The 19,917-nt window shown below is 58.8% G+C and overlaps 1 protein-coding gene across 3 annotated transcripts in view; it reads right to left on the reverse strand.

Moving 5' to 3' along the window:
• The window catches only part of ANKRD52 (ankyrin repeat domain 52), a 53,948-nt gene extending 34,769 nt beyond the window's left edge, over positions 1–19,179 (reverse strand). The window contains exons 1-7 of one of the 3 annotated variants that reach the window (XM_078849592.1): positions 19,021–19,178; positions 12,510–12,593; positions 9,476–9,554; positions 7,780–7,850; positions 2,868–3,068; positions 1,957–2,044; positions 250–392 (exon numbers count right to left, since the gene is read on the reverse strand). In XM_078849592.1, the coding sequence (XP_078705718.1) occupies positions 250–392; positions 1,957–2,044; positions 2,868–3,068; positions 7,780–7,850; positions 9,476–9,554; positions 12,510–12,593; positions 19,021–19,047 (693 nt within the window). In that variant the 5' untranslated portion in view covers positions 19,048–19,178. Of the gene's footprint in view, positions 1–249; positions 393–1,956; positions 2,045–2,867; positions 3,069–7,779; positions 7,851–9,475; positions 9,555–12,509; positions 12,594–19,020 lie in introns of all 3 variants that reach the window. The other 2 variants (XM_078849591.1, XM_078849593.1) reach the window with 2 other exon arrangements.
• Between the last annotated feature and the right edge of the window lie 738 nt (positions 19,180–19,917).

Here is a 19,917-nt window from a genome sequence, read left to right on the forward strand (position 1 = left end):
GTGAGAATGCCCACTCACTACCCCCACGACAGCCAGAGAGTTTCCAGCACCCCCACAGATTTCCTTGGCAGTCACCCACCCAAGTACTAACATGGCTGGAAACGCTGCACGCTCTCCTGGGACACCTCCCAGCGTCTGCCTACACCCAGTGCCTTCCTTAGAGTCCACAGAGCAAGAGGAGCCCGAGTCGCGCAGTGGCGCTGGACTGGAATTGGCCACGTTCGTTTGCCAAGCCGCCGTTGGCCTCACCTCGACTCCCAGCCTCAGCAGGTGCTTCACGACCTCGACCTGGCCACTGGCTGCCGCGGTGTGGAGCAAGGTGTAACCCTTCTTATCCTTGCACGTGACGTCAGCTCCCCGGGCCACCAGCAGCTTCAGAACTTCCAAATGCCCTGAGCCAAGGAAACCGGAACTCAGGGCTGCAGCACCTCAGCGGCCGGCGAGTCCCAACCACCGCGACCGAGTCGGTGGCGACGGGGGATCGGGGTCGATACACAGCCACCAGACTGGGACCCGCCATCGTGTTCCACGGGTGACCCAGAGGGGGAAAGATTCCCCGTCCCCCAACCATGCCCTGAAGCTTGCTAATAAGGCAATTCAGATAGAAATGTCTTAGCTTGACTTCACTTGCTCCACGTGGGATAGGCAGGGATTGATAAGTGGATCGAGAGCTTTGTCTAGCCTCCATATCCCCGCGTTGAAATGCTGTAACTCCCTGCAGTTCAGTCCTCCTGCCAGGCAATCCCACAGGCTGTACCCTTGACGCCAGCCGTGGGAGGGGACCTGCTTTCCCCCATCTGCGCAGCACTGGTGTGGTATTAGCACCGCCCCCCCCGTGCAGCGCCCTGTCCCTGGCCACGGCCTGCTAATGGCAGCAGGACCGGGGCCTGACGGCAGCGTAACAAGTGGCACAAGCCTTCCCCCTGACGGTCACTGCCCAGACTTTGTTCCCCCATAAGTTACAGAGGAGAGAAGAGGTGTTATGTCACAGGGCGTACCTGCCCTGTAGCACCCCCTGCCTCAGTTTCCCATCACTCCCTCTGGGCTGCCTTTCAGGGCTGGAGTCTTGATGGCCAGGCTGCTTCCCTGGAGTCCTCCCAGCCCCTAATTCAGGGCTTTCCCCAGAAGCCCAGCTTGCTCCCTGTGGTCTTCCCCACCAGCTTGAGTTCTCTGCCCTTTTACGAGGCCCAGGGCGTAACAGGCCATCACCTGACCCCAGGGAGTCCTGTTCCTGAGGCCAGGAGATAGCTTTGTGTGGCACAAGTGGCCTGACCAATCAAGGCTGGCTGCCCCCCCCCCCCCCCCCCCCCCCGGGCAGGCTATCCCGTTACACCTTCATAACGTTTTTTGCATCCGAAAGGTGCTACGTGCCCTCCCAAGTCCAGCATCTCCCCCACCCCCCTGCAACCACACGCTGATGGGAGAGTCCAGAGGAGGATTCTCCTCCCACCGTGCCTGCCAGATCTCAGCTGGCTTTGTCCTTCTCAAAGAGTCATAGAATATCAGGGTTGGAAGGGACCTCAGGAGGTCATCTAGTCCAACCCCCTGCTCAAAGCAGGACCAATCCCCAATTAAATCATCCCAGGCCACATGGTAAGCCATGTGATGCCAAACGCACCCAGGCCCGGGACAAGAGCGATCTGGAGCCCTGGCTGCCGAACGAACAGTCACACGGAGTCAGGCCCGAGTATGCCAGCCCAGGTGCGGAATGACACCCGAAGAGCTCGCAGCTGCAGGAGGAGGGAACAGTTTTGGGGTACTATGTGCAGAATTGGTGAGACGGGGGGAAAGGGAGAACACCCACAGCCGTGAGACCCCCCCAGACTCATTGCCTGTGTCACTAGCTGTACCTGCAGAAGAGTCCAAAAAGCGGATGCTGGGGAACTGGGAAGTACCTGTATCAGAACAGGGCCAGCTAACAAAGGGAGAGAGGGGCAAGGCAAGAGGGAGATGTACCTAGGAAGGCTGCCCAATGGATGGGCTGTCGCTCCTTCTTGTCACACGTGCTCAGGCTGGCCCCCTTGTTTAAGAGCAAGTTCACCATCTGGAGGAGAGAGGAAGCAGTTAGAGGAACGGCTCCCACCAAATTCTGCCACCCCCACCCCGGCACCCATGAGAGCCTTGCGCTTTCTGCAGCACCTGGAGCGATGGGGCCCAGATGGCCTCCAGGCGCTGCTGCAATTTAAACGTTTCCTAGGAGTAACGGCAGCCCCAGCCTGGCTGGCTGAACATGCCCAGCCGGCGATGTGGCCAGAGGAGGTCAGTCATACCAGAGAGGGCTCCCTCCAGACGGGCGTGCTGGCATGACGGGTGGGTTCGGAGGGCAGGGAACAGATGCTGCATGCTGCGTGTCCATGGTAGATGATTTCTCTCCCTGCCAACCCCCGGCTCCCCACTGCCCTGTCTGAGGATCCTGCCCAGAGCGCATGCACCTAAGGACGAAGCACTTGCCCCCTCTAGCCTGCAGCTTAGCAAGGCTTCATGGCTCCCCTTGTCTGTATTCTGGTAATGCCTCCAGGCTCTGATCAGCCGCAGGGCCCCACTGTGCCAGGCGCTGCACACACAGCATGGAACACAGGCCCTGCTCCAAAGAGCTCCCAAGCCAAAAGGCGGACAGACGGCTGCAAACAAAGCAACTTGGCCAGAGTCCCGAGCTTGTCGGTCACTGCGTCAGTTCCACATAGTCTCTTCCCTCGAGAGATCACCCTCACTTCACAGACAAGGAGGCTGAGATGCCAAGGTCACAGAGCCAGACTGAGAACCCCCAAGTCCCGAGCGACTCCTCCCTCCGGACCAGCCGCCCGCACCCCCTCAGGGAGGAAAACGCACGTGCGCACCGGGAGTGATGCTCCCAGCACCCCGCTCACCTCAATGTGGCCGCTGTGCACGGCGTGGTGCAGCGCCGTGCGGCCTGTGCGATCCGCCACGTTGACGCTGCTCAGCAGGGGGATGATGGCCTCCGCGCACTTGGTGGCTCTGTTGGCAGCGGCAATGTGGAGCGGTGTTTGCCAGTACTTATCGCGGGCGTTGACGTCCGCCGAGTGCTTCAGGAGGAGGTTAAGTGCCTTCTGCCAGGACAGAGAAAGGGTGGCTGTACTCCACGCTGGTGGGGGCAGACAAAGCCTCGGGAGCTAAGCAGCACCATTCGGTCTTGAAATTAAACCAAGCAGCCAGGAGTGAAGGGGCAGGTTCATCACTAGCAATGAGTCTGGTTACCCTACCCGCCTCTTAGATCGGTAATGGCGGCCCACAGCTCGCCCAGGGACTACAACTCCCAGTATGCAATGCATCATCTTGATCACAGCTGTTGGATATTGGTGCCCAGGGCTGTAGACCCGGCGGGCCAAGCTGGTGTGGGAAGGCTGTGATGTGGTTGGTTTTGTGCACTGCACTCATCACCATGGCTGCCAGTTTGGGCAGCTCCTTGCCCGTCATCTTCCCCTTTCAATGCCACGCTGCTGAGACGTAGCCTGCTGCAGAAGGGTGGCTCTGTCGGGGAGTGAGACTGACCCTCCGGCCCTGTGTCCAGTAGGACAATAAGGCATGGCAGTGTTTTAAAACTGGTTGTAACGATCACACGTTAGCTAGGATGGTACAAAACCCTAGTGCAGACAGGGCAAGTTGTAGCTTAACATGTGTTACCTGGCTGACACCCAGAAAGCTATCATGTGCCTTTTCTCCACAAGGATGTTAAGTGTGCTGGCTACCACGTGTGAAACACACCCGTTTTCCTAGCGTAGCTGGGGCCGAAGCAGCTGAGCAGCCTGTGATGGGCTCATCTCTAGGGTGAATTCTATCCGCACCTCCAAGAACACTGCTCTGACAATTCAGCCCAATTGCGCCTACCCAGAAGCAGCCTGGGACCGGAAGGGCTGTGAGTCAAGGTTTGCCCTTCAGGACTGGGGTGCTAGCTGGCAGACTTGGCTGGGCAGTGGGCGCTGTACCAGGCACTAGCTGTCGATACTCGTATTAGTCCCTCATTTCTTTGCGTGATTTTTCTTTTTTAAAACCACTAAAATCTAGACGAAGCCACAAGCAGTCACCGATGATAGCCACAAACGATAAGATCCCACAAACAGAACACTGAGGGGGCCCAGGCTGGGGTCTTCAAAGGCCCCTACCCGCCCCCCACCAGATGGAATTTCAATGTGTGCTGGGTGCCTAAGTCTCTTTGGCTTACCAGGACATCTAAGCCTTACACTGTGGGCAGCCAGGCCTTCTCAAGATTGTGCCTATCTCACCCTAGAGCAACTCCGACTGGTCAGTGACAAGCCTCAAAGGGAGGGTTAACTTATTGTCACTAAGCCATTCCAGTAAGAGGAAAGGATGTTGCCCCTGACCCAAAGCCCCTGCTGAGAAAGGAAGATATACGTCCTTGAAAAAGCATCTCAGACAGCTGGCTAAACCACTGAACCAACCTACTGGACCCAGACAGTGGGACATGTGAATGATCAAGGCCCTGAAATCAGGCGCGGAAGCTACAAAATGTGATGCTTTTTAAAGCTCCATTTTCCAGCCAAGCCCCTTGGGGAATCTGAAGTCAGATACATCCGCCTTCATGCAGGGAGCAGCTGGCATGTTCCTCTAGAGACCCCTCTGCCCACCTCAAGGGGTGGCACTGAATGGTTCCACTTCAGGTTTGCTTCTCCAAACTGTAAGCATGCAAGAGGGATGCATCTAGAACAGAGAGCATGTTCCTCTTCAGCAGGGAACAGCAGAGACCTCTCCATGCCTCCAACTCCAACCTGAGTCCCTGGCTCTGACGAGATCCACTCGTTCTTCCTCATCCCAGGGCTGGCAGCTCACAGGAGCCTTGGGAGCATGCAGATGGAGCACGCGTCCCAGAATGCTGCTTTGTGCCCTCACATGGGCACTGGCCAAGGAAAAAACACTCCTTTGCACGAGGCTTTTGATGGTGGAATTGTGCTGGGGGGGGGTGGCGGGCTCAGTGTGGGCCACGGACTGTCTAGGTGGCAGGTTTGAATCCAGCCCAGCTCAGGAGCGACCAAAAGGCTCTTGAACTGTTTGGTGGCCCTTGCATGGAGCTTCTCGGTGTAGCTCCCAGAGGGCAACCAGCCACCTTCCAAATCACAGCAGCAGCTGCCCTCCTGGAGACCAGACTCCCCTCTCACCCCTTAAGAAGGCCCCTCCAAAAAGTCACACGGGGGAGTATGTGGCGCATGGGGGAAACCTGCCCTGCTGTTGCCTGTACGGCCCATTCGAAGGCTAAAGACAGGCCTGATCTGACACACTTCCCCAGCGCGAAATCCCCGGCACTGAGCCCTGTGATCTTGCAGTTAATGAGCATTCTCTAGTGACTCATGAGGTGTGAGGATCGCAGGCGCAGACCCATGTGACCCACTGACCTAAATTTTATCCTCATTCCCCCCGCTTTCCAAGGACAATACACCACAACCCCATTTCCCATGGGGCCAGCTGATCTTGAGCAGGAATGCAACACTTCCTAAGTGTGTAGGGGTAAGGAAGGGGACAAAGGCAAGGGAGATGGCTTAGGTTAGGCTGCTCAGCTGCTGGAAATGGCTTAAAGCCATGGGGGTAGCAGAGAAAAGCCATTACACAAGTTAACTGGCTCTAGGGGAGAACAAAGAAGTTAAACACTTTTCTGGGCAGATTCCCTCCAGGGAGCACTGGTGTGCAGAGCAGAAAGGCTCCTTCCAAGGGGCCTGACTGAGAGCAGAGAGCGAGGCACTCCAACGGAGCAATGGTGGGGTGGGGACAAGAGAGACCCCAGCACACCCATAACATGCACTGCAGCCCTCAAATCCAAAGCCAGGGCCCAGAACAGGGTTGCGATTGCCTGCCTGGAAATATCCCCCGCAGCGCTGGGATAGGTTCTGGGGGGGATCTTCAAAAGCACCTAAGAGATTTAGATGCTCAAGTTCCATTGAGGGCCAGTGGGATTTGTGCTCCTAAATGCCTTCGGTGCCTTTGAGACACACCCCACTCCTCCTCTGTTCTAATACGATTAACAGGAATTGTCCTGCTGCCCAGGACTCGTGGGGTTCTTCCTCTTTGCCGTGGAGTTCTGCCTTTCTCTAGCTCATCTCAAAGGGCTTTGGACCCCACAACCCCCCCAAAAGGTAGGCTGGCTACTATCCCTATTCCAGACGCAGCCAAGACAAGGACACAGAGGGACAAAGCAGCTTGCCAAAGTTCACATAGCAAGGTAGTGACAAGGTTCAGCTTTCCAGTCCCCTGCTCCAGCCGCTTGACCACAATGCTCTGCTCTCCCTCAAGCTGTCCTTACGTCAATTGGCTTCCACTGCACCAAGGAAGGTTTAGGCTGGACATTAGGAAAAATTTCCTGTCAGGGTGGTTAAGCACAGGAATAAATTGCCCAGGGAGGTTGTGGAATGGCCATCACTGGAAATTTTTAAGAGCAGGTTGGACAAACACTTGTCAAGGATGGTCTAGATAATACGCAGTCCTGCCATGAGTGCAGGCGACTGGACTAGATGACCTCTCGAGGTCCCTTCCAGTTCTATGATCCTATGATTCTATATTTGTTTAGCCAACCTCTGCCATCCATGTCACAACCCTGTGACCAAAATAAAAGCCCCCATTTCAGCGCATCTCTGCCCAGAACTGGACCGAACTGGCTCGCGATGAAGCAGCTCTGACGTTTCACTCCGGGTACAGATCTCTTGGGGACCAGCACCGAAAGGAACTGAGAATAAAGTGGCAATTTCACGATGTTTCGGTTCAAAGTTTTAAATCTTTGCTTAAGTTTCGCAGGGGACATTTGAGTGGGGAAGGCAAGCGCTCGACAACACTTGCTCACGGAACTGCAGAAAGGATGGGGCACGGAGAAAGTAGGAAGAAGAAATTCTGAGACAACTAATTGCTATTCCTGGCATACAAGAGAAACTCCCATCAGTAGCTAGCATGTGGGATGCCAGGGAATATTCGCCTGGTACAAAAGCCCCTTTTTTAAAACTCAGGAGTCACTGTATAGCCTGGCACCTCCAGCCTGTTCTGCTGCCCATGATGTCAGCTGCCACCTTTCTGTATTGTGCACGCTGACAGATTCATTTCTGTTCATCCATGGGGGGAATTGTGCTTGACCTTTATCATTGTCACAGGAACACGCTGGAAATCGATGCAGAGAGCTGCACGTGAGGAAAGATTTAACTATACATACCTTGGCTAAACAACATTATTGGGGGCCCTCCCCAGGGGCCTGCTGCACACAGAACTGCCACTGCCTGCAAAGAAACTTACGTGCCCAGACGTGACTGCAGAAGTGAGCCCTCAGAGGGGGCGGACGTGATACTAGTTGAAAGGTGTAAGCAACACGGTGGGAGGGGAATTGGCTAGGGTGGTCCCAGGAGTATTATTACAATTAATAAAGTGAAGTTAAGCCCAGGGAAGGCTGAATATCAGGAAATACTTCCTGACAGTAAGATCCATTAGGCTGCGGCGTCATCTCCTAAAAGAAAGGGGTGGGAGCCCCATCACTTGGGGCATTTAAAGCGAGTCAAAGCCCAACGGGAAGATACTGTAGGGAGAACCCATGTATTGGGGGTGGAGTAAAGGGAATATTACGGGTCTTTCCCAGTTCTGTTTTCTATTTTTCAAATTATTATGGGGTCTGAATGGTCCTTTAACTGCGTCGAAAGAGAACATCCACCCCCCCCCGGGCTCTCAGCCAGAATCCAAGCAGGCATGCAGAAAGCACGGGAAAGAAAACGGTTACTCAAAAAGGAGCCCAGAGGAGACGGACCGATTCATTACTGCAAGGCTCGCAAGGGCACCTACCTCATTGCGAGAAGCTGCGGCCCGATGCAGCGGGGTTAGCCAAACAGTGTCCTTCGCATTTACGTTAGCACCTGAGGAGACGGAGCAGAAAGGGGAGGTGAACGCATCTGCGCAAGGGGCACTGCCAGGGTACAAGACTGCCACATGCTCCAAGGCACCGTCCCTGTTTTTAAACACCCACTGCTGTATCTGCTTGGGGAGACAGCACGTCAATTTCTGCTGTTAAAGAAGGAACCGTATCGAGCTTTAGGGCCGGTCTACTCTTAAAAGTTAGGTCAACATAGCTACAGTGCTCAGGGGTGTGAAAAATTCTCGCCTCTGAGCCAGTAGTTAAGCCCATCGAAACCGCACTGTAGACACAACGGGGCCGATGGAAGAATTCTACCGACATCCGCAAGCCCCGCCTGTCACTGCAGGAAAGGTCTAGACAGTGGTGCTGTGAAGGCACAGCTGCCTTTCTGCAGTCATGCTGCTGTAGTGTGGCTCCAGCCTTAGTTTAGATGCTACAAGGCGCCCTCCGGCACCAGGGGCCTAAGCTAGCCCGGCAGAGGGACAGCAGCGCTGAGCTAGATGGAAAAAACTACATTTCCCAGCACACACTGCTCCACCTTGAGCTCAGTGGCCACAAGACTACCAGTCCCAGAATGCAGTTCGTCATCTTGATCTAAAAGGAGGCTGCTCAGACAAAGATGGTGCATTTTATACTGGAATCTGTAGGTCTTTGTCAGCTGTGCCTCTGTGTACAGGTGAAGGAGACCAGAGCCGCACTGCAGGAGTCCCTGCCCTGCTGGCTCTGTGCCAGCCTAGGACCAGCAAAACCCAGCTGCCCCAGCTCTGCTGCACAGAGCTGCCCTGCCCTGAAAGCCACGTGAAACACGTCTGTCAGGGCTGGTCTAGGATCACTAGGGGCTCTTCCACGCCACCAGCAAACTGCTGACAAGTCAAGGGCATCTAGAGGGAGCAATGACAATGCTCCAGATTAGGAGGCCTTCCAGATTAGGGGAATTCTAGGAATTCCAGATTAGGGGCCTTTTTTCGCCCATCTATGGTGTGTGGAGAGCGAGCCTGGATGTAGATTTGAGCAGTTTCAGAGGAAAATAGAGGGGCTGGTAACTTGGGTTAGAGCCAAGTACGCAGCAGGCAGATGCTGAGCAAAATTCTCCAGTCCTCATCCCACACCCGGCAAATGATCCAGATCTGCGGCTCCCCACTCCACTCCTGCAGTTCGAGGTTCCGTCACTACCCTTCACTCCTGACCCCCAGTCCCTGCTATCCCAGCTCTGGGCTCCCCACATAGAACTCTGTCAATGCCCCCCAATCCTAACCCACAGCCCCCCATTATTACTGCCGTAGGCTCCCCCGAACTCTGCCGTTGCCCCTCAATCCCAATTCACTGCTCCCCCCACCAGGTCTGTTGGTGCCCCTCAATCCCAATCTGCAGCCCCCTAACCCCCAAAATTTCAGTTGCAGGTTGTTTTAAGATTTGCACAAACCTCCTCTTGGGATCTGGGTGAGAGCAACTAATGACATTTCCCTTGTGACTCAAGCACCAACTCTCCTGTGGATGAAAAACCCTTGTACCCTATGCCTTGAGCAGCAGCCTTTCTGCGCTAGACCCACAGGAGGGCCAGGCCAGCTAAACCTGAGGACATCCATGCAGCCGGCTGTACTGGGCAGAGACAGCTGCAGGTCTTACCTGACAGTATTAGGAGCTCAATGATTGGGACATCTCCTAAGTAGGCAGCAGCATGCAGTGGGGTTCGTCGTTCTTGGTCCTGCACAGGGAGATAAGAAAAGGCCGTAATGCAACTATCCACACAGCAAACACAGCTCCTTCCCCATCCAACTTTCCGCACCTGAAAGACCAAAATGTTGCTTCCTGCCCTGAGTACATCTGGGTAAGTCTGAGTGGATGGAGGCGTCTGCTTAGGACCAGCAATAACAGACAGCCTGGTGGGGAAGCAATGGACTACCTTTCACACCTTAGTCCACTTCAGGGTGCACTGAAGTGTATCTGTCAGGTAGAGTAGGGGCTTGGAGCCAGGAATCCAGGGTTCTAGTCCCAGTTTGGGGAGGTGAATGGGGTCTAGTGGTTAGAGCCGGGGGCTGGGAGCCAGGACGCTCAGGTGGCTAATTTCTAGCTCTGTCACTAACTCGCTCTGTGACCTTGGACAAGTCACTTCACTTCCTCCCTGCTCCAGCTTCCCTAAAGAGAGATGGTATCTAGCTCGCAGGGTTGTAAAGCTTAATGAAGGTTTGCAGAGCACTTGGAGATCCCTACATGAAAGGTTTATAAAACCACCAAGCACTATTACCCCAAAGTGCTCCGCATGCATGCCCTTCATACACCCCGTCATTCTATGTCAAATACCAACAACAATAAAAGCTTGCAGGAGCAACTCCCAAAATGCACCAAGCCCAAATGACTGGGAGAGGCTAGAAAGGTGCAGGAAGCACAGCTTAGATAGGATCAGTTTTCTTCACTTGGTGCTGGGCCCTGGGTAACCTCTGCCTTGAGGCATTTGGCTCAGTCTCAGCAAACAGCAAGTGGGTTAGATTGGCACAGAAGAGAGTTTTAGGTCCCACATTTTAGTTGCATTTAATGAAAGTTGTATTTTTTTCCCCATTAATTAAAAAAAAAAAAAAAGGAGAGAGAATCAAGAAAACAACTGGTAGGACTGGCACAAACAACCTGGAGAAGCAGAAAGCGAAACCGGCCAATCGCATTCCCAAGTGAAATCAGCACGCAAAGAGATATGTGCGTTAAGGGTTAATCACTCTCTTATTTTTCAAGCAACAGAGCAAAGGCATTTTAGAGAAAGGATGAGCGTGATCAACTCCCTACAGAATTATCACGTCCCTGAACGAGGCAGCCACGGAACAAAGTCTCCTGATCCCTTTGTAACATGTCAAGATACGATCTAATCATTAGTCCCAGTGGCTGGCACCAAAACCAGTGCTGGGCCTCCCCTCTGAGCCAGCACGGAGTCCACAATGCTCGACCCAGACCCATGCTGCTCTGTGCACTATTCTTTCAGGGTACACAGCAGTGCTAACCCCATGCATGCTGCAGCATGGACAGAAGGAGGCTGAGGCATTAAATGCAATGGCCAAGAGCATGCAGGGAAAACAATTCTAGGCCAGAGCACAGCTTGGAGCAGCATGCAGGGAAACCTCATTAATGCCCCAGAGCCTATCAGAGAGTAAGATGCTGAACCAGACTCAGCCACTTACACAGAACCCATGACACTGACCTAGACAAACAGTCTAAAAGAGCAACTAGTCACTGACCTAGCGCCAATCTCCCAGTGCCACACACTGACAGACAGCTAGGCTGACCCAGTCATTGTTCGGTAACAGGGAGGGTCATCACGAGGATAATTTACTAAGGGTCGTGGTGGACTCTCTGTCAGTGGCAGTTTTTAAATCGAGGTTGGATCCGCTCTAGACCAAGCAGTAAGTGTTTCAGGGTAGCTCTCTGGCCTGTGTTATTCAGGAGGTCAGACCAGATAATGGCAGTGGTCCCCCTTTCTGGCCTTGGAATCTATTCACCAGCCTACTGGACAGACGGAGACACCTCTCTCAGCCATGCACCTGCCACCAGTTTGTTCGGAGGAATCTTGTAAGCCAGATTAAGGGAGCGTTTGCATCCAAGTCTGATTGGAACATTTGCATGCGGATTTTACACTCTTTCTCAGAGCTGGCTATTCAGGTTACATCACGGGTCACGATCAACCCAGGAGGCCTCTGAAGAAAGGGCACCCAAAATAAGCGTTACCAGGAGCTAGAAGGATGCATCTAACTGGCAAGAGAGCAAACACACTGGCAGCTACTATTCGTCCTGAAGACAGGGTGTGGTCTGAAGACTGCAGGCTGCAGCATTCAATGTGGCATCTTCATCCACAGGGCCAACGCCGCCGAACAACTCAATCTGGACCACAGCATTCTGGGCCTGGCAAGCCACACCTCCTTATCCAAGGTGAGAACAGCCAGGTGGTAGCATCTGCAAGGCTGCATTTCGTCCATCCGCACCCTGCTCAGGTGTACTCCGCAGCCAAATTTAAAAGAGGGGCAGTGAAAGTGCATCTGTATTCCTTGGGACATTAGCTCTGCTCCACCAATCAGGCCAGCCTCAACACAGACAGCTGAGCCATGCTCTCATCAGACTATACTGGACCTCTGTTCCATAGGACAGCAAGGGATGCTGGGGATGCAACCAAGCTAGTCCCAATTCACTGCCCTTCGTTTACCTGCAGCCTTCGAATGAAGAGCAGAAAACCGACAAGACACTGCACTGTCCGAACACTTTATAAATAGCAGGTAAGTCTCCCAGTGACTAGGATATACCATTAACCCCATTTTACAGATGGGGAGAGGGAGGCCAGGGTACAAAGGCCCAGATTCTTAAAGATATTTGGGCCTCCCAAGGCCTGCCTTCGAAGCCTATGTCAGTTAGGTGTTGCAACCCCTAAATACCTTTAAAAATCTGAGCCAAAGTTGCAAAGCCAGGAACAGAATCCAGGAGCCTTGCCTCCAAGCTGCCTACTCTAATCACTGGATCACGCTGCAGAAAAGATTCTCACCCGCTTACCAGAAGCATAACAGTTCAGCCCTCTCTGCTTTGAAAACACAAGCATATTTCAGAGGCAAAACACAGAAGGACAGTTCAGTTTGAGACAGGAGCATCAGTGTGCGAAGCTAGGCCAGGCAGCTGCTGTTCCAGCACTCACCAATATATTGATATTCTCTTTCTGGTTCAGTAATGACCGCACCTCCTCTATATCGCGGTTGAAGATGGCTTGGACCAGAGGCGGCTGCAAAGAGAAAGACAATCAAGCTGTGAAGCAGGTAAAATGAATGTGCAAGGACAGGGACAGGAGGGTGGCTGGCAACATCATTCATATACCCCAAGACCAGCCCGACAAGTTAGTCACCTCATGCCACCTGTGTTTGTTTGGGTCTCCTGCTTCTATAGCAAATGCAACATCTACTGAGCCATTCTAGTGAACTGCAGCTGTGGAGACAGGCCCAGCTGTAGCCTCTGACAGGAATTCTTCCCCACTCCTTGCAGCTAAAGGCTTTTGATATTTATACAAGTCAATTTCTGTTTAAAAAAATAAAAAAGAGAGAGATACTGCTCTGCTTCTGCAAGGATTAAAAAACTGAAGCGAAGTGAATGTTGATGGAAACTGCCAGGTTATCCAGTCTAGGGAATAAAGCCATGAGATGAAGTTTTGCACCCCACCCAAGGGCCTGGAAAGACTACATGATGGCGGGGGGCACCCATTTAGTCCCTGATCCTGGCCAGATATCAGTGGGAATCTTAGCTTCTCGGCCAAGAAGAGGACCAACTGCTGCCTGTTGTGGTGGTTTTCCTGATGTGGACACTTGCCCACTGGGAACTGGACCGAGACCCAAACCCATTTCACACAGGGGCCACGCTCAACAGCTGGCAACGGCTTTTGATTGCTTTGTTGTGGAGGCCAAAGACTTTGTAAGACTCAAAGAGGGATTGGCCGTTTATAAGAAGTTATAATGACAACAAAACTCGTTTAGGAAGGGATATAAACCTTCAAGCTTCATGGCTTAAACCACTCTCTAATTATTGGGATGAGACCTTCGTCAGGGGTAGATTATCCCACATCTGCCTTCCCCAGGGCTTCTTGCAACTTCCTTTGAAGCGGCCGGTGCTGGCCACTGTCTGAGACAAAATACTGGCTCGATGGATGACAGGGTCTGGTCCAGTCTGGCAATTCCTACACTTCTTACCTAGCCTGAATGTTAACAAGTGCTTAGTGGGGAAAGACACTGCATCCCTCTCCCAAATCCCCTGAGCCATCCGCTCCCAACAGGATAAAGCACCCTACGAGCAAATACTCAGGAAAGCTAGAGCTCGGGGCTCACTCAGCGAGAGGGGCAGGCCCTGAACCCAAAGACACTCTCTTTTCAGAACCCACGTACAGATCGTCCTCAATAGCAAGAGGGTGAACACGGCCTAGAGCGGGTCTCTCCTCTCAAATCTTACACTGCACGGTAACAGCCAAACCCTCTTCACCTCTCCCGGCACAACTTCTGGGTCTACCTTCAGCTGCCATAAGATTTGGCTATAGCAAGAAAATGCCGACACACCCCTGCTACCCAGCTCACTCCAGATTCCCTCTCCCCTCTCCATCTGAACATGTGCATGAAAGCAGCGAAAGGTAGGGGAACATATCCCCGGTCAGAGGGAATGAGCGAGTCATTCGTGTGGAATGCAGTGGACTCCGCATCCAGTGTTAGACATTTCCAAAAAAAAAAAAAAAAGAGATGCACAGACCGATAATTATGCCCTGCACGAACTTCAGCGGAGCTTGCAAGCAATGCTGGGACGGACACACCCACCCACCATTCACAAGGGAAGCTGAATGTTTTGGTTACCCAAAAAAAAAAAAAAAAAGTTACTCCCCTGTTCCCTTCTCTCCCCACCATGTGAGGCTTTAAACACCCAGCCTATCAGTGAGATTGCAACAGCGCAAGGGACCACAGGAGGGGTAAATATTTGGCTTGGAGGAGTCAGCAGCCCGGATCTCAGAAATCATTACTGTCGGTAGGAACCTAGAGGGCTCATGTCAAATCAGGGGGTTAAAGATGAGATGTTTGCGGGCCAGTGGGGTATTTGGGGGATTAGAGGGAGGTGCTGGGCGTCATCCAGGGAGTAATGGGGCTGACAAGCGAAGAACAACTGTGTCTCAATAATACTCTGCCTTAGGAAAGTGAAGTCCATACACGACAGGAAGGGGAAAATAGAACCAGGCTCCTTGGGGCTGGGAGGTTTCATTCATACCCCTCCCAAAACGGAGATGGTTGAAACTTGACCCTTCTATGGAAATTGTATGTGGCGATGGCCATCTGAATAGCCACTCTTCCTTCCCCCCGGCCCCCGTGGGGGAGTTGGGGTACCTACAGGGATCAAACAGGCAGCCCTGCTGATTTGGGGGTTGTGACAAGTCATCTGCGGTGCAGACAGGACTGACTCACATCCATGCCCAAGGAAAGTGGGGTACAACCCCCTCCCCCCATATGTAGGGAAGCTGAATCACATAATACCTCCGGTGACAACAGGGTGGATGGGAAAAGCCTCATCACACCCAGGGAAATGGCAGGGTATAAAACAGCACAGGGGCAGCCCCCCCCCAGTGATGAAAGTGGGGTGTGAGATGAATCACCCCCTAACTTGTGAATGTGGGGTCCACACGGCGGGTGGTGCCAAATCAAGCCCTCCCCTCTGGCCCGACAAGGGCTGAAAGGGAGATGAGGGGATGTCGAGGGAGACAGGCAGGGAATGAAGATGGGGAGGCTAAAATCCTATCCAGGCTTCGGGGGGATAAAGAGGTTGATGGGGGGAGTAAGGGGGTAGGAAGGAGATGGGAACAGGGAAGCCAGGAGGCAGGGAGCAGATGGGGGACACCAATATGTGGGGGGGGCGCAAAGATGCGGGCAGGCCTAGGTGGGTGGAGAGGGGGGCAGAGCTTGGGGGCAAAGAGAGGCTGGCGCTAGGGAAATAGGGAAGTGGGTTGAAAAGGGGTAAAAAATTGGTGCAGGGAGGGTGGGGGGCAAAAAGCGTGGGGGCAGACATGGGGGCAAGCTGCGGAGATGGGGGCGGGAGCAGATAGGGACCCAGGGGGGCCAAAGGCAGAGGAACGGGGGCCAGAAGGGGGGCGGGGCTGGATCGGGGGCGGCCGAAGGCAGACATGGGGGACGGATTTGGATGGGGGGCAGTGGTGGGGGGGTGGATGGGGGCCCCAAAGGTAGAGATAGGGGCCCCAGGGGCTGACGGCAGAGATGGGGAGCGGGGAGCAGAGACAGGGGCCAGAGGTGGGGGGTGGGTTGGGGGGGCAGCAGTGGGGGGGTGGATGGGGGCCGGGAGGGCGGGTTTGGATGGGGGAAAAGGGGGGGCTGAAGGCAGAGATGGGGGACAGAGACGGGGGCTGGGGGGGTGGGTTTGAATGGGGGGAAAAGGGGAGGGTGGAAGGCAGAGATGGGGGCCGGGGGGTGGATGGGGGCCCCAGGGGCTGAAGGCAAAGACAGGGGCCGGTGGGAGTTGGGGGGGCAGAGGTGGGGGGGTTGATGGGGGCCCCAGGGGCAGAGATGGGGGCTAGGGGGGCAGGTTTAGGGGGGACAGACGTGGGGGGGTGGATGGGGGCCCGGGGGCAGAGACGGGGGCGGTTTGGGGGGGGCAGAGGCAGGGGGTGGATGGGGGCTCCGGGGGCAGAAACGGTGGGTGGGTTTGGGGGGGCAGAGGTGGGGGGCGGATGGGGGCCCCGGTGGCAGAGACGGGGGGGCGGGTTTGGGGGTGCAGAGGCGGGAGGTGGAAGGGGGCCCCGGGGGCAGAGACGGGGGAGGTTTTGGGGGGGGCAGAGGCGGGGGGGTGGATGGGGGCGCCGGGGGCGGAGGCCGGTTGGGGGGGGCAGAGAGGGTGTGGATGGAGGCCCCAGGGGCAGAAATGGGGGGGTGGGTTTGGGGGTGCAGAGGCGGGGGGTGGATGGAGGCTCCAGGGGCAGAGACGGGGGAGGTTTTGGGGGGGGCAGAGGCGGGGGGGTGGAAGGGGGCCCCGGGGGCAGAGACGGGGGGCGGGTTTGAGGGGGCAGAGGCGGGGGGGGTGGATGGGGGCCCCGGGGGCAGAGACGGGGGGTGGGTTTGAGGGGGCAGAGGCGGGGGGGTGGATGGGGGCCCCGGGGGCAGAGGCGGGGGGCGGGTTTGGGGGGGCAGAGGCGGGGGGTGGATGGGGGCCCCGGGGGCAGAGACGGGGGGCGGGTTTGGGGGGGCAGAGGCGGGGGGGTGGATGGGGGCCCCGGGGACAGAGACGGGGGGCGGGTTTGGGGGGGCGGGGGCGGATGGGGGCCCGGGGGCAGAGACGGGGGGCGGGTTGGGGGGGGCAGAGGCGGGGGCTGGATGGGGGCCCCGGGGGCAGAGACGGGGGGCGGGTTTGGGGGGGCAGAGGCGGGGGGTGGATGGGGGCCCCGGGGGCAGAGGCGGGGGGCGGGTTTGGGGGGGCAGAGGCGGGGGGGTGGATGGGGGCCCCGGGGGCAGAGGCGGGGGGTTGGGTTTGGGGGGGCAGAGGCGGGGGGTGGATGGGGGCCCCGGGGGCAGAGACGGGGGGCGGGTTTGGGGGGGCAGAGGCGGGGGGGTGGATGGGGGCCCCGGGGGCAGAGGCGGGGGGTTGGGTTTGGGGGGGCAGAGGCGGGGGGTGGATGGGGGCCCGGGGGCAGAGACAGGGGGCGGGTTTGGGGGGGCAGAGGCGGGGGGGTGGATGGGGGCCCCGGGGGCAGAGGCGGGGGGTTGGGTTTGGGGGGGCAGAGGCGGGGGGTGGATGGGGGCCCCGGGGGCAGAGGCGGGGGGTTGGGTTTGGGGGGGCAGAGGCGGGGGGGTGGATGGGGGCCCCGGAGGCAGAGACGGGGGGCGGGTTTGGGGGGGCAGAGGCGGGGGGTGGATGGGGGCCCGGGGGCAGAGACAGGGGTTGGGTTTGGGGGGGCAGAGGCGGGGGGGTGGATGGGGGCCCCGGGGGCAGAGGCGGGGGGCGGGTTTGGGGGGGCAGAGGCGGGGGGTGGATGGGGGCCCCGGGGGCAGAGACGGGGGGTTGGGTTTGGGGGGGCAGAGGCGGGGGGTGGATGGGGGCCCGGGGGCAGAGACGGGGGGCGGGTTTGGGGGGGCAGAGGCGGGGGGGTGGATGGGGGCCCCGGGGGCAGAGGCGGGGGGTTGGGTTTGGGGGGGCAGAGGCGGGGGGTGGATGGGGGCCCCGGGGGCAGAGGCGGGGGGCGGGTTTGGGGGGGCAGAGGCGGGGGGGTGGATGGGGGCCCCGGGGGCAGAGGCGGGGGGTGGATGGGGGCCCCGGGGGCAGAGGCGGGGGGCGGGTTTGGGGGGGCAGAGGCGGGGGGTGGATGGGGGCCCCGGGGGCAGAGACGGGGGGTTGGGTTTGGGGGGGCAGAGGCGGGGGGTGGATGGGGGCCCGGGGGCAGAGACGGGGGGCGGGTTTGGGGGGGCAGAGGCGGGGGGTGGATGGGGGCCCCGGGGGCAGAGGCGGGGGCGGGTTTGGGGGGGCAGAGGCGGGGGGGTGGATGGGGGCCCCGGGGGCAGAGGCGGGGGGCGGGTTTGGGGGGGCAGAGGCGGGGGGTGGATGGGGGCCCCGGGGGCAGAGGCGGGGGGTTGGGTTTGGGGGGGCAGAGGCGGGGGGTGGATGGGGGCCCCGGGGGCAGAGGCGGGGGGCGGGTTTGGGGGGGCAGAGGCGGGGGGTGGATGGGGGCCCCGGGGGCAGAGGCGGGGGGTGGATGGGGGCCCCGGGGGCAGAGGCGGGGGGCGGGTTTGGGGGGGCAGAGGCGGGGGGGTGGATGGGGGCCCCGGGGGCAGAGGCGGGGGGCGGGTTTGGGGGGGCAGAGGCGGGGGGCGGGTTTGGGGGGGCAGAGGCGGGGGGTGGATGGGGGCCCCGGGGGCAGAGGCGGGGGGTGGATGGGGGCCCCGGGGGCAGAGGCGGGGGGCGGGTTTGGGGGGGCAGAGGCGGGGGGGTGGATGGGGGCCCCGGGGGCAGAGGCGGGGGGGTGGATGGGGGCCCGGGGGGCAGAGACGGGGGGTGGATGGGGGCCCCGGGGGCAGAGGCGGGGGGTTGGGTTTGGGGGGGCAGAGGCGGGGGGTGGATGGGGGCCCCGGGGGCAGAGGCGGGGGGTTGGGTTTGGGGGGGCAGAGGCGGGGGGTGGATGGGGGCCCCGGGGGCAGAGGCGGGGGTTGGGTTTGGGGGGGCAGAGGCGGGGGGTGGATGGGGGCCCCGGGGGCAGAGGCGGGGGGTGGATGGGGGCCCCGGGGGCAGAGGCGGGGGGTTGGGTTTGGGGGGGCAGAGGCGGGGGGTGGATGGGGGCCCCGGGGGCAGAGGCGGGGGGCGGGTTTGGGGGGGCAGAGGCGGGGGGTGGATGGGGGCCCCGGGGGCAGAGGCGGGGGGTGGATGGGGGCCCCGGGGGCAGAGGCGGGGCCGGGCTCCGTCTCCTCGGGCGGGAAGCAGGCAGCGCGGAGCCCGGCTCGGCTCGGCTCGGTCCCCTCCCCGGGCTGGGCGGCGGGGGGGGCGCGGGGGGGCCGGGCCGGAGCCGGGGGGGGAGGGGCGCGGCCGGGCCCCGAGGGGCGGCTCCGCACTAGGCCGCAGATCCCCGGGCTCGCGTAGCGGGCCGGGCCGGGCCGGGCCGGGCGGAGCGGGGCGGGACGAGGCGGCGGCCCCGGTACCTGCTCCGTGATGCTGAGAATCCCCATCTCCGGGCCCGGGCCCCCCGCCTCAGCGCCGAGCTCCCGGCATCAGGCTCCGGCCGCGGCGGCTCCGGCTCCGGCGGCTGCGGGGCGGGGAGGGACTGAGCCCGCCCAGCGCGGGAGGGAGGCCGCCGCCGCAGCGACCCCTGCCGGGGAGCCCCGGCCACGGCCCCAGGCAGCGCCCGGGGCGGGGGGAGCCGGGCCCGGGGGAGCTCCCTGAACGGGGGGCCCTCGGATGCCCTCAGGGCCCGGCCCAGGGATCCCTGCGGGGTGGGAGACCGGGGCCCCCTGGAGCTCCCCAGTGGGTCTGGGCCCCACGTTCCCCCCTCACAAGGGGTGGGGAGCTGGGGGCCGGGGCCTCCTGGAGACCCTCCCTGAGACGGGGGTGTGGGGGGGCAGACCCCTGAGGGCCGCCCCCCCCCCGGGCCTGCTCACCCTGGGGTGCGGGCCCTCGCCGTCGCCCTCATCCTCGGGGCAGGGCAGGCGAGAGCCACTTTCCCACCTGGGCCCGGGAGTTTCCCTCCGGCCGATTCCATCCATCGACCCCACCGGCATCGGGTCCGGGCTGAGACGGGTGAGCAAACCGCTAGATCCCGTCGGCGGGGCTCGGTGCCTCGACGACGTTCTCCAAGGGCCGGCGGAAGAGAATCAGGTGAGGGACTGCGCTGCCCACCCATGATAGCAACCATGTGGCTCTACGATCATTTAGTGATGGCTTCGTGGCCCACGTGGCCACTGTAAATTAAATAATCAGAAGAATGAATAGTTGATCGAGTTATTACATTACTTCTTTGCGCTTCTAAAGCACCCATTAGCCAAGGAGCCACCAACTTGTACTTAGTACTCAGACTAAACAAATCAGTTTGTTGTAAGGGT

Source organism: Lepidochelys kempii, chromosome 20 (assembly GCF_965140285.1).
Source record: "Lepidochelys kempii isolate rLepKem1 chromosome 20, rLepKem1.hap1, whole genome shotgun sequence".
NCBI lineage: Eukaryota > Metazoa > Chordata > Testudines > Cheloniidae > Lepidochelys > Lepidochelys kempii.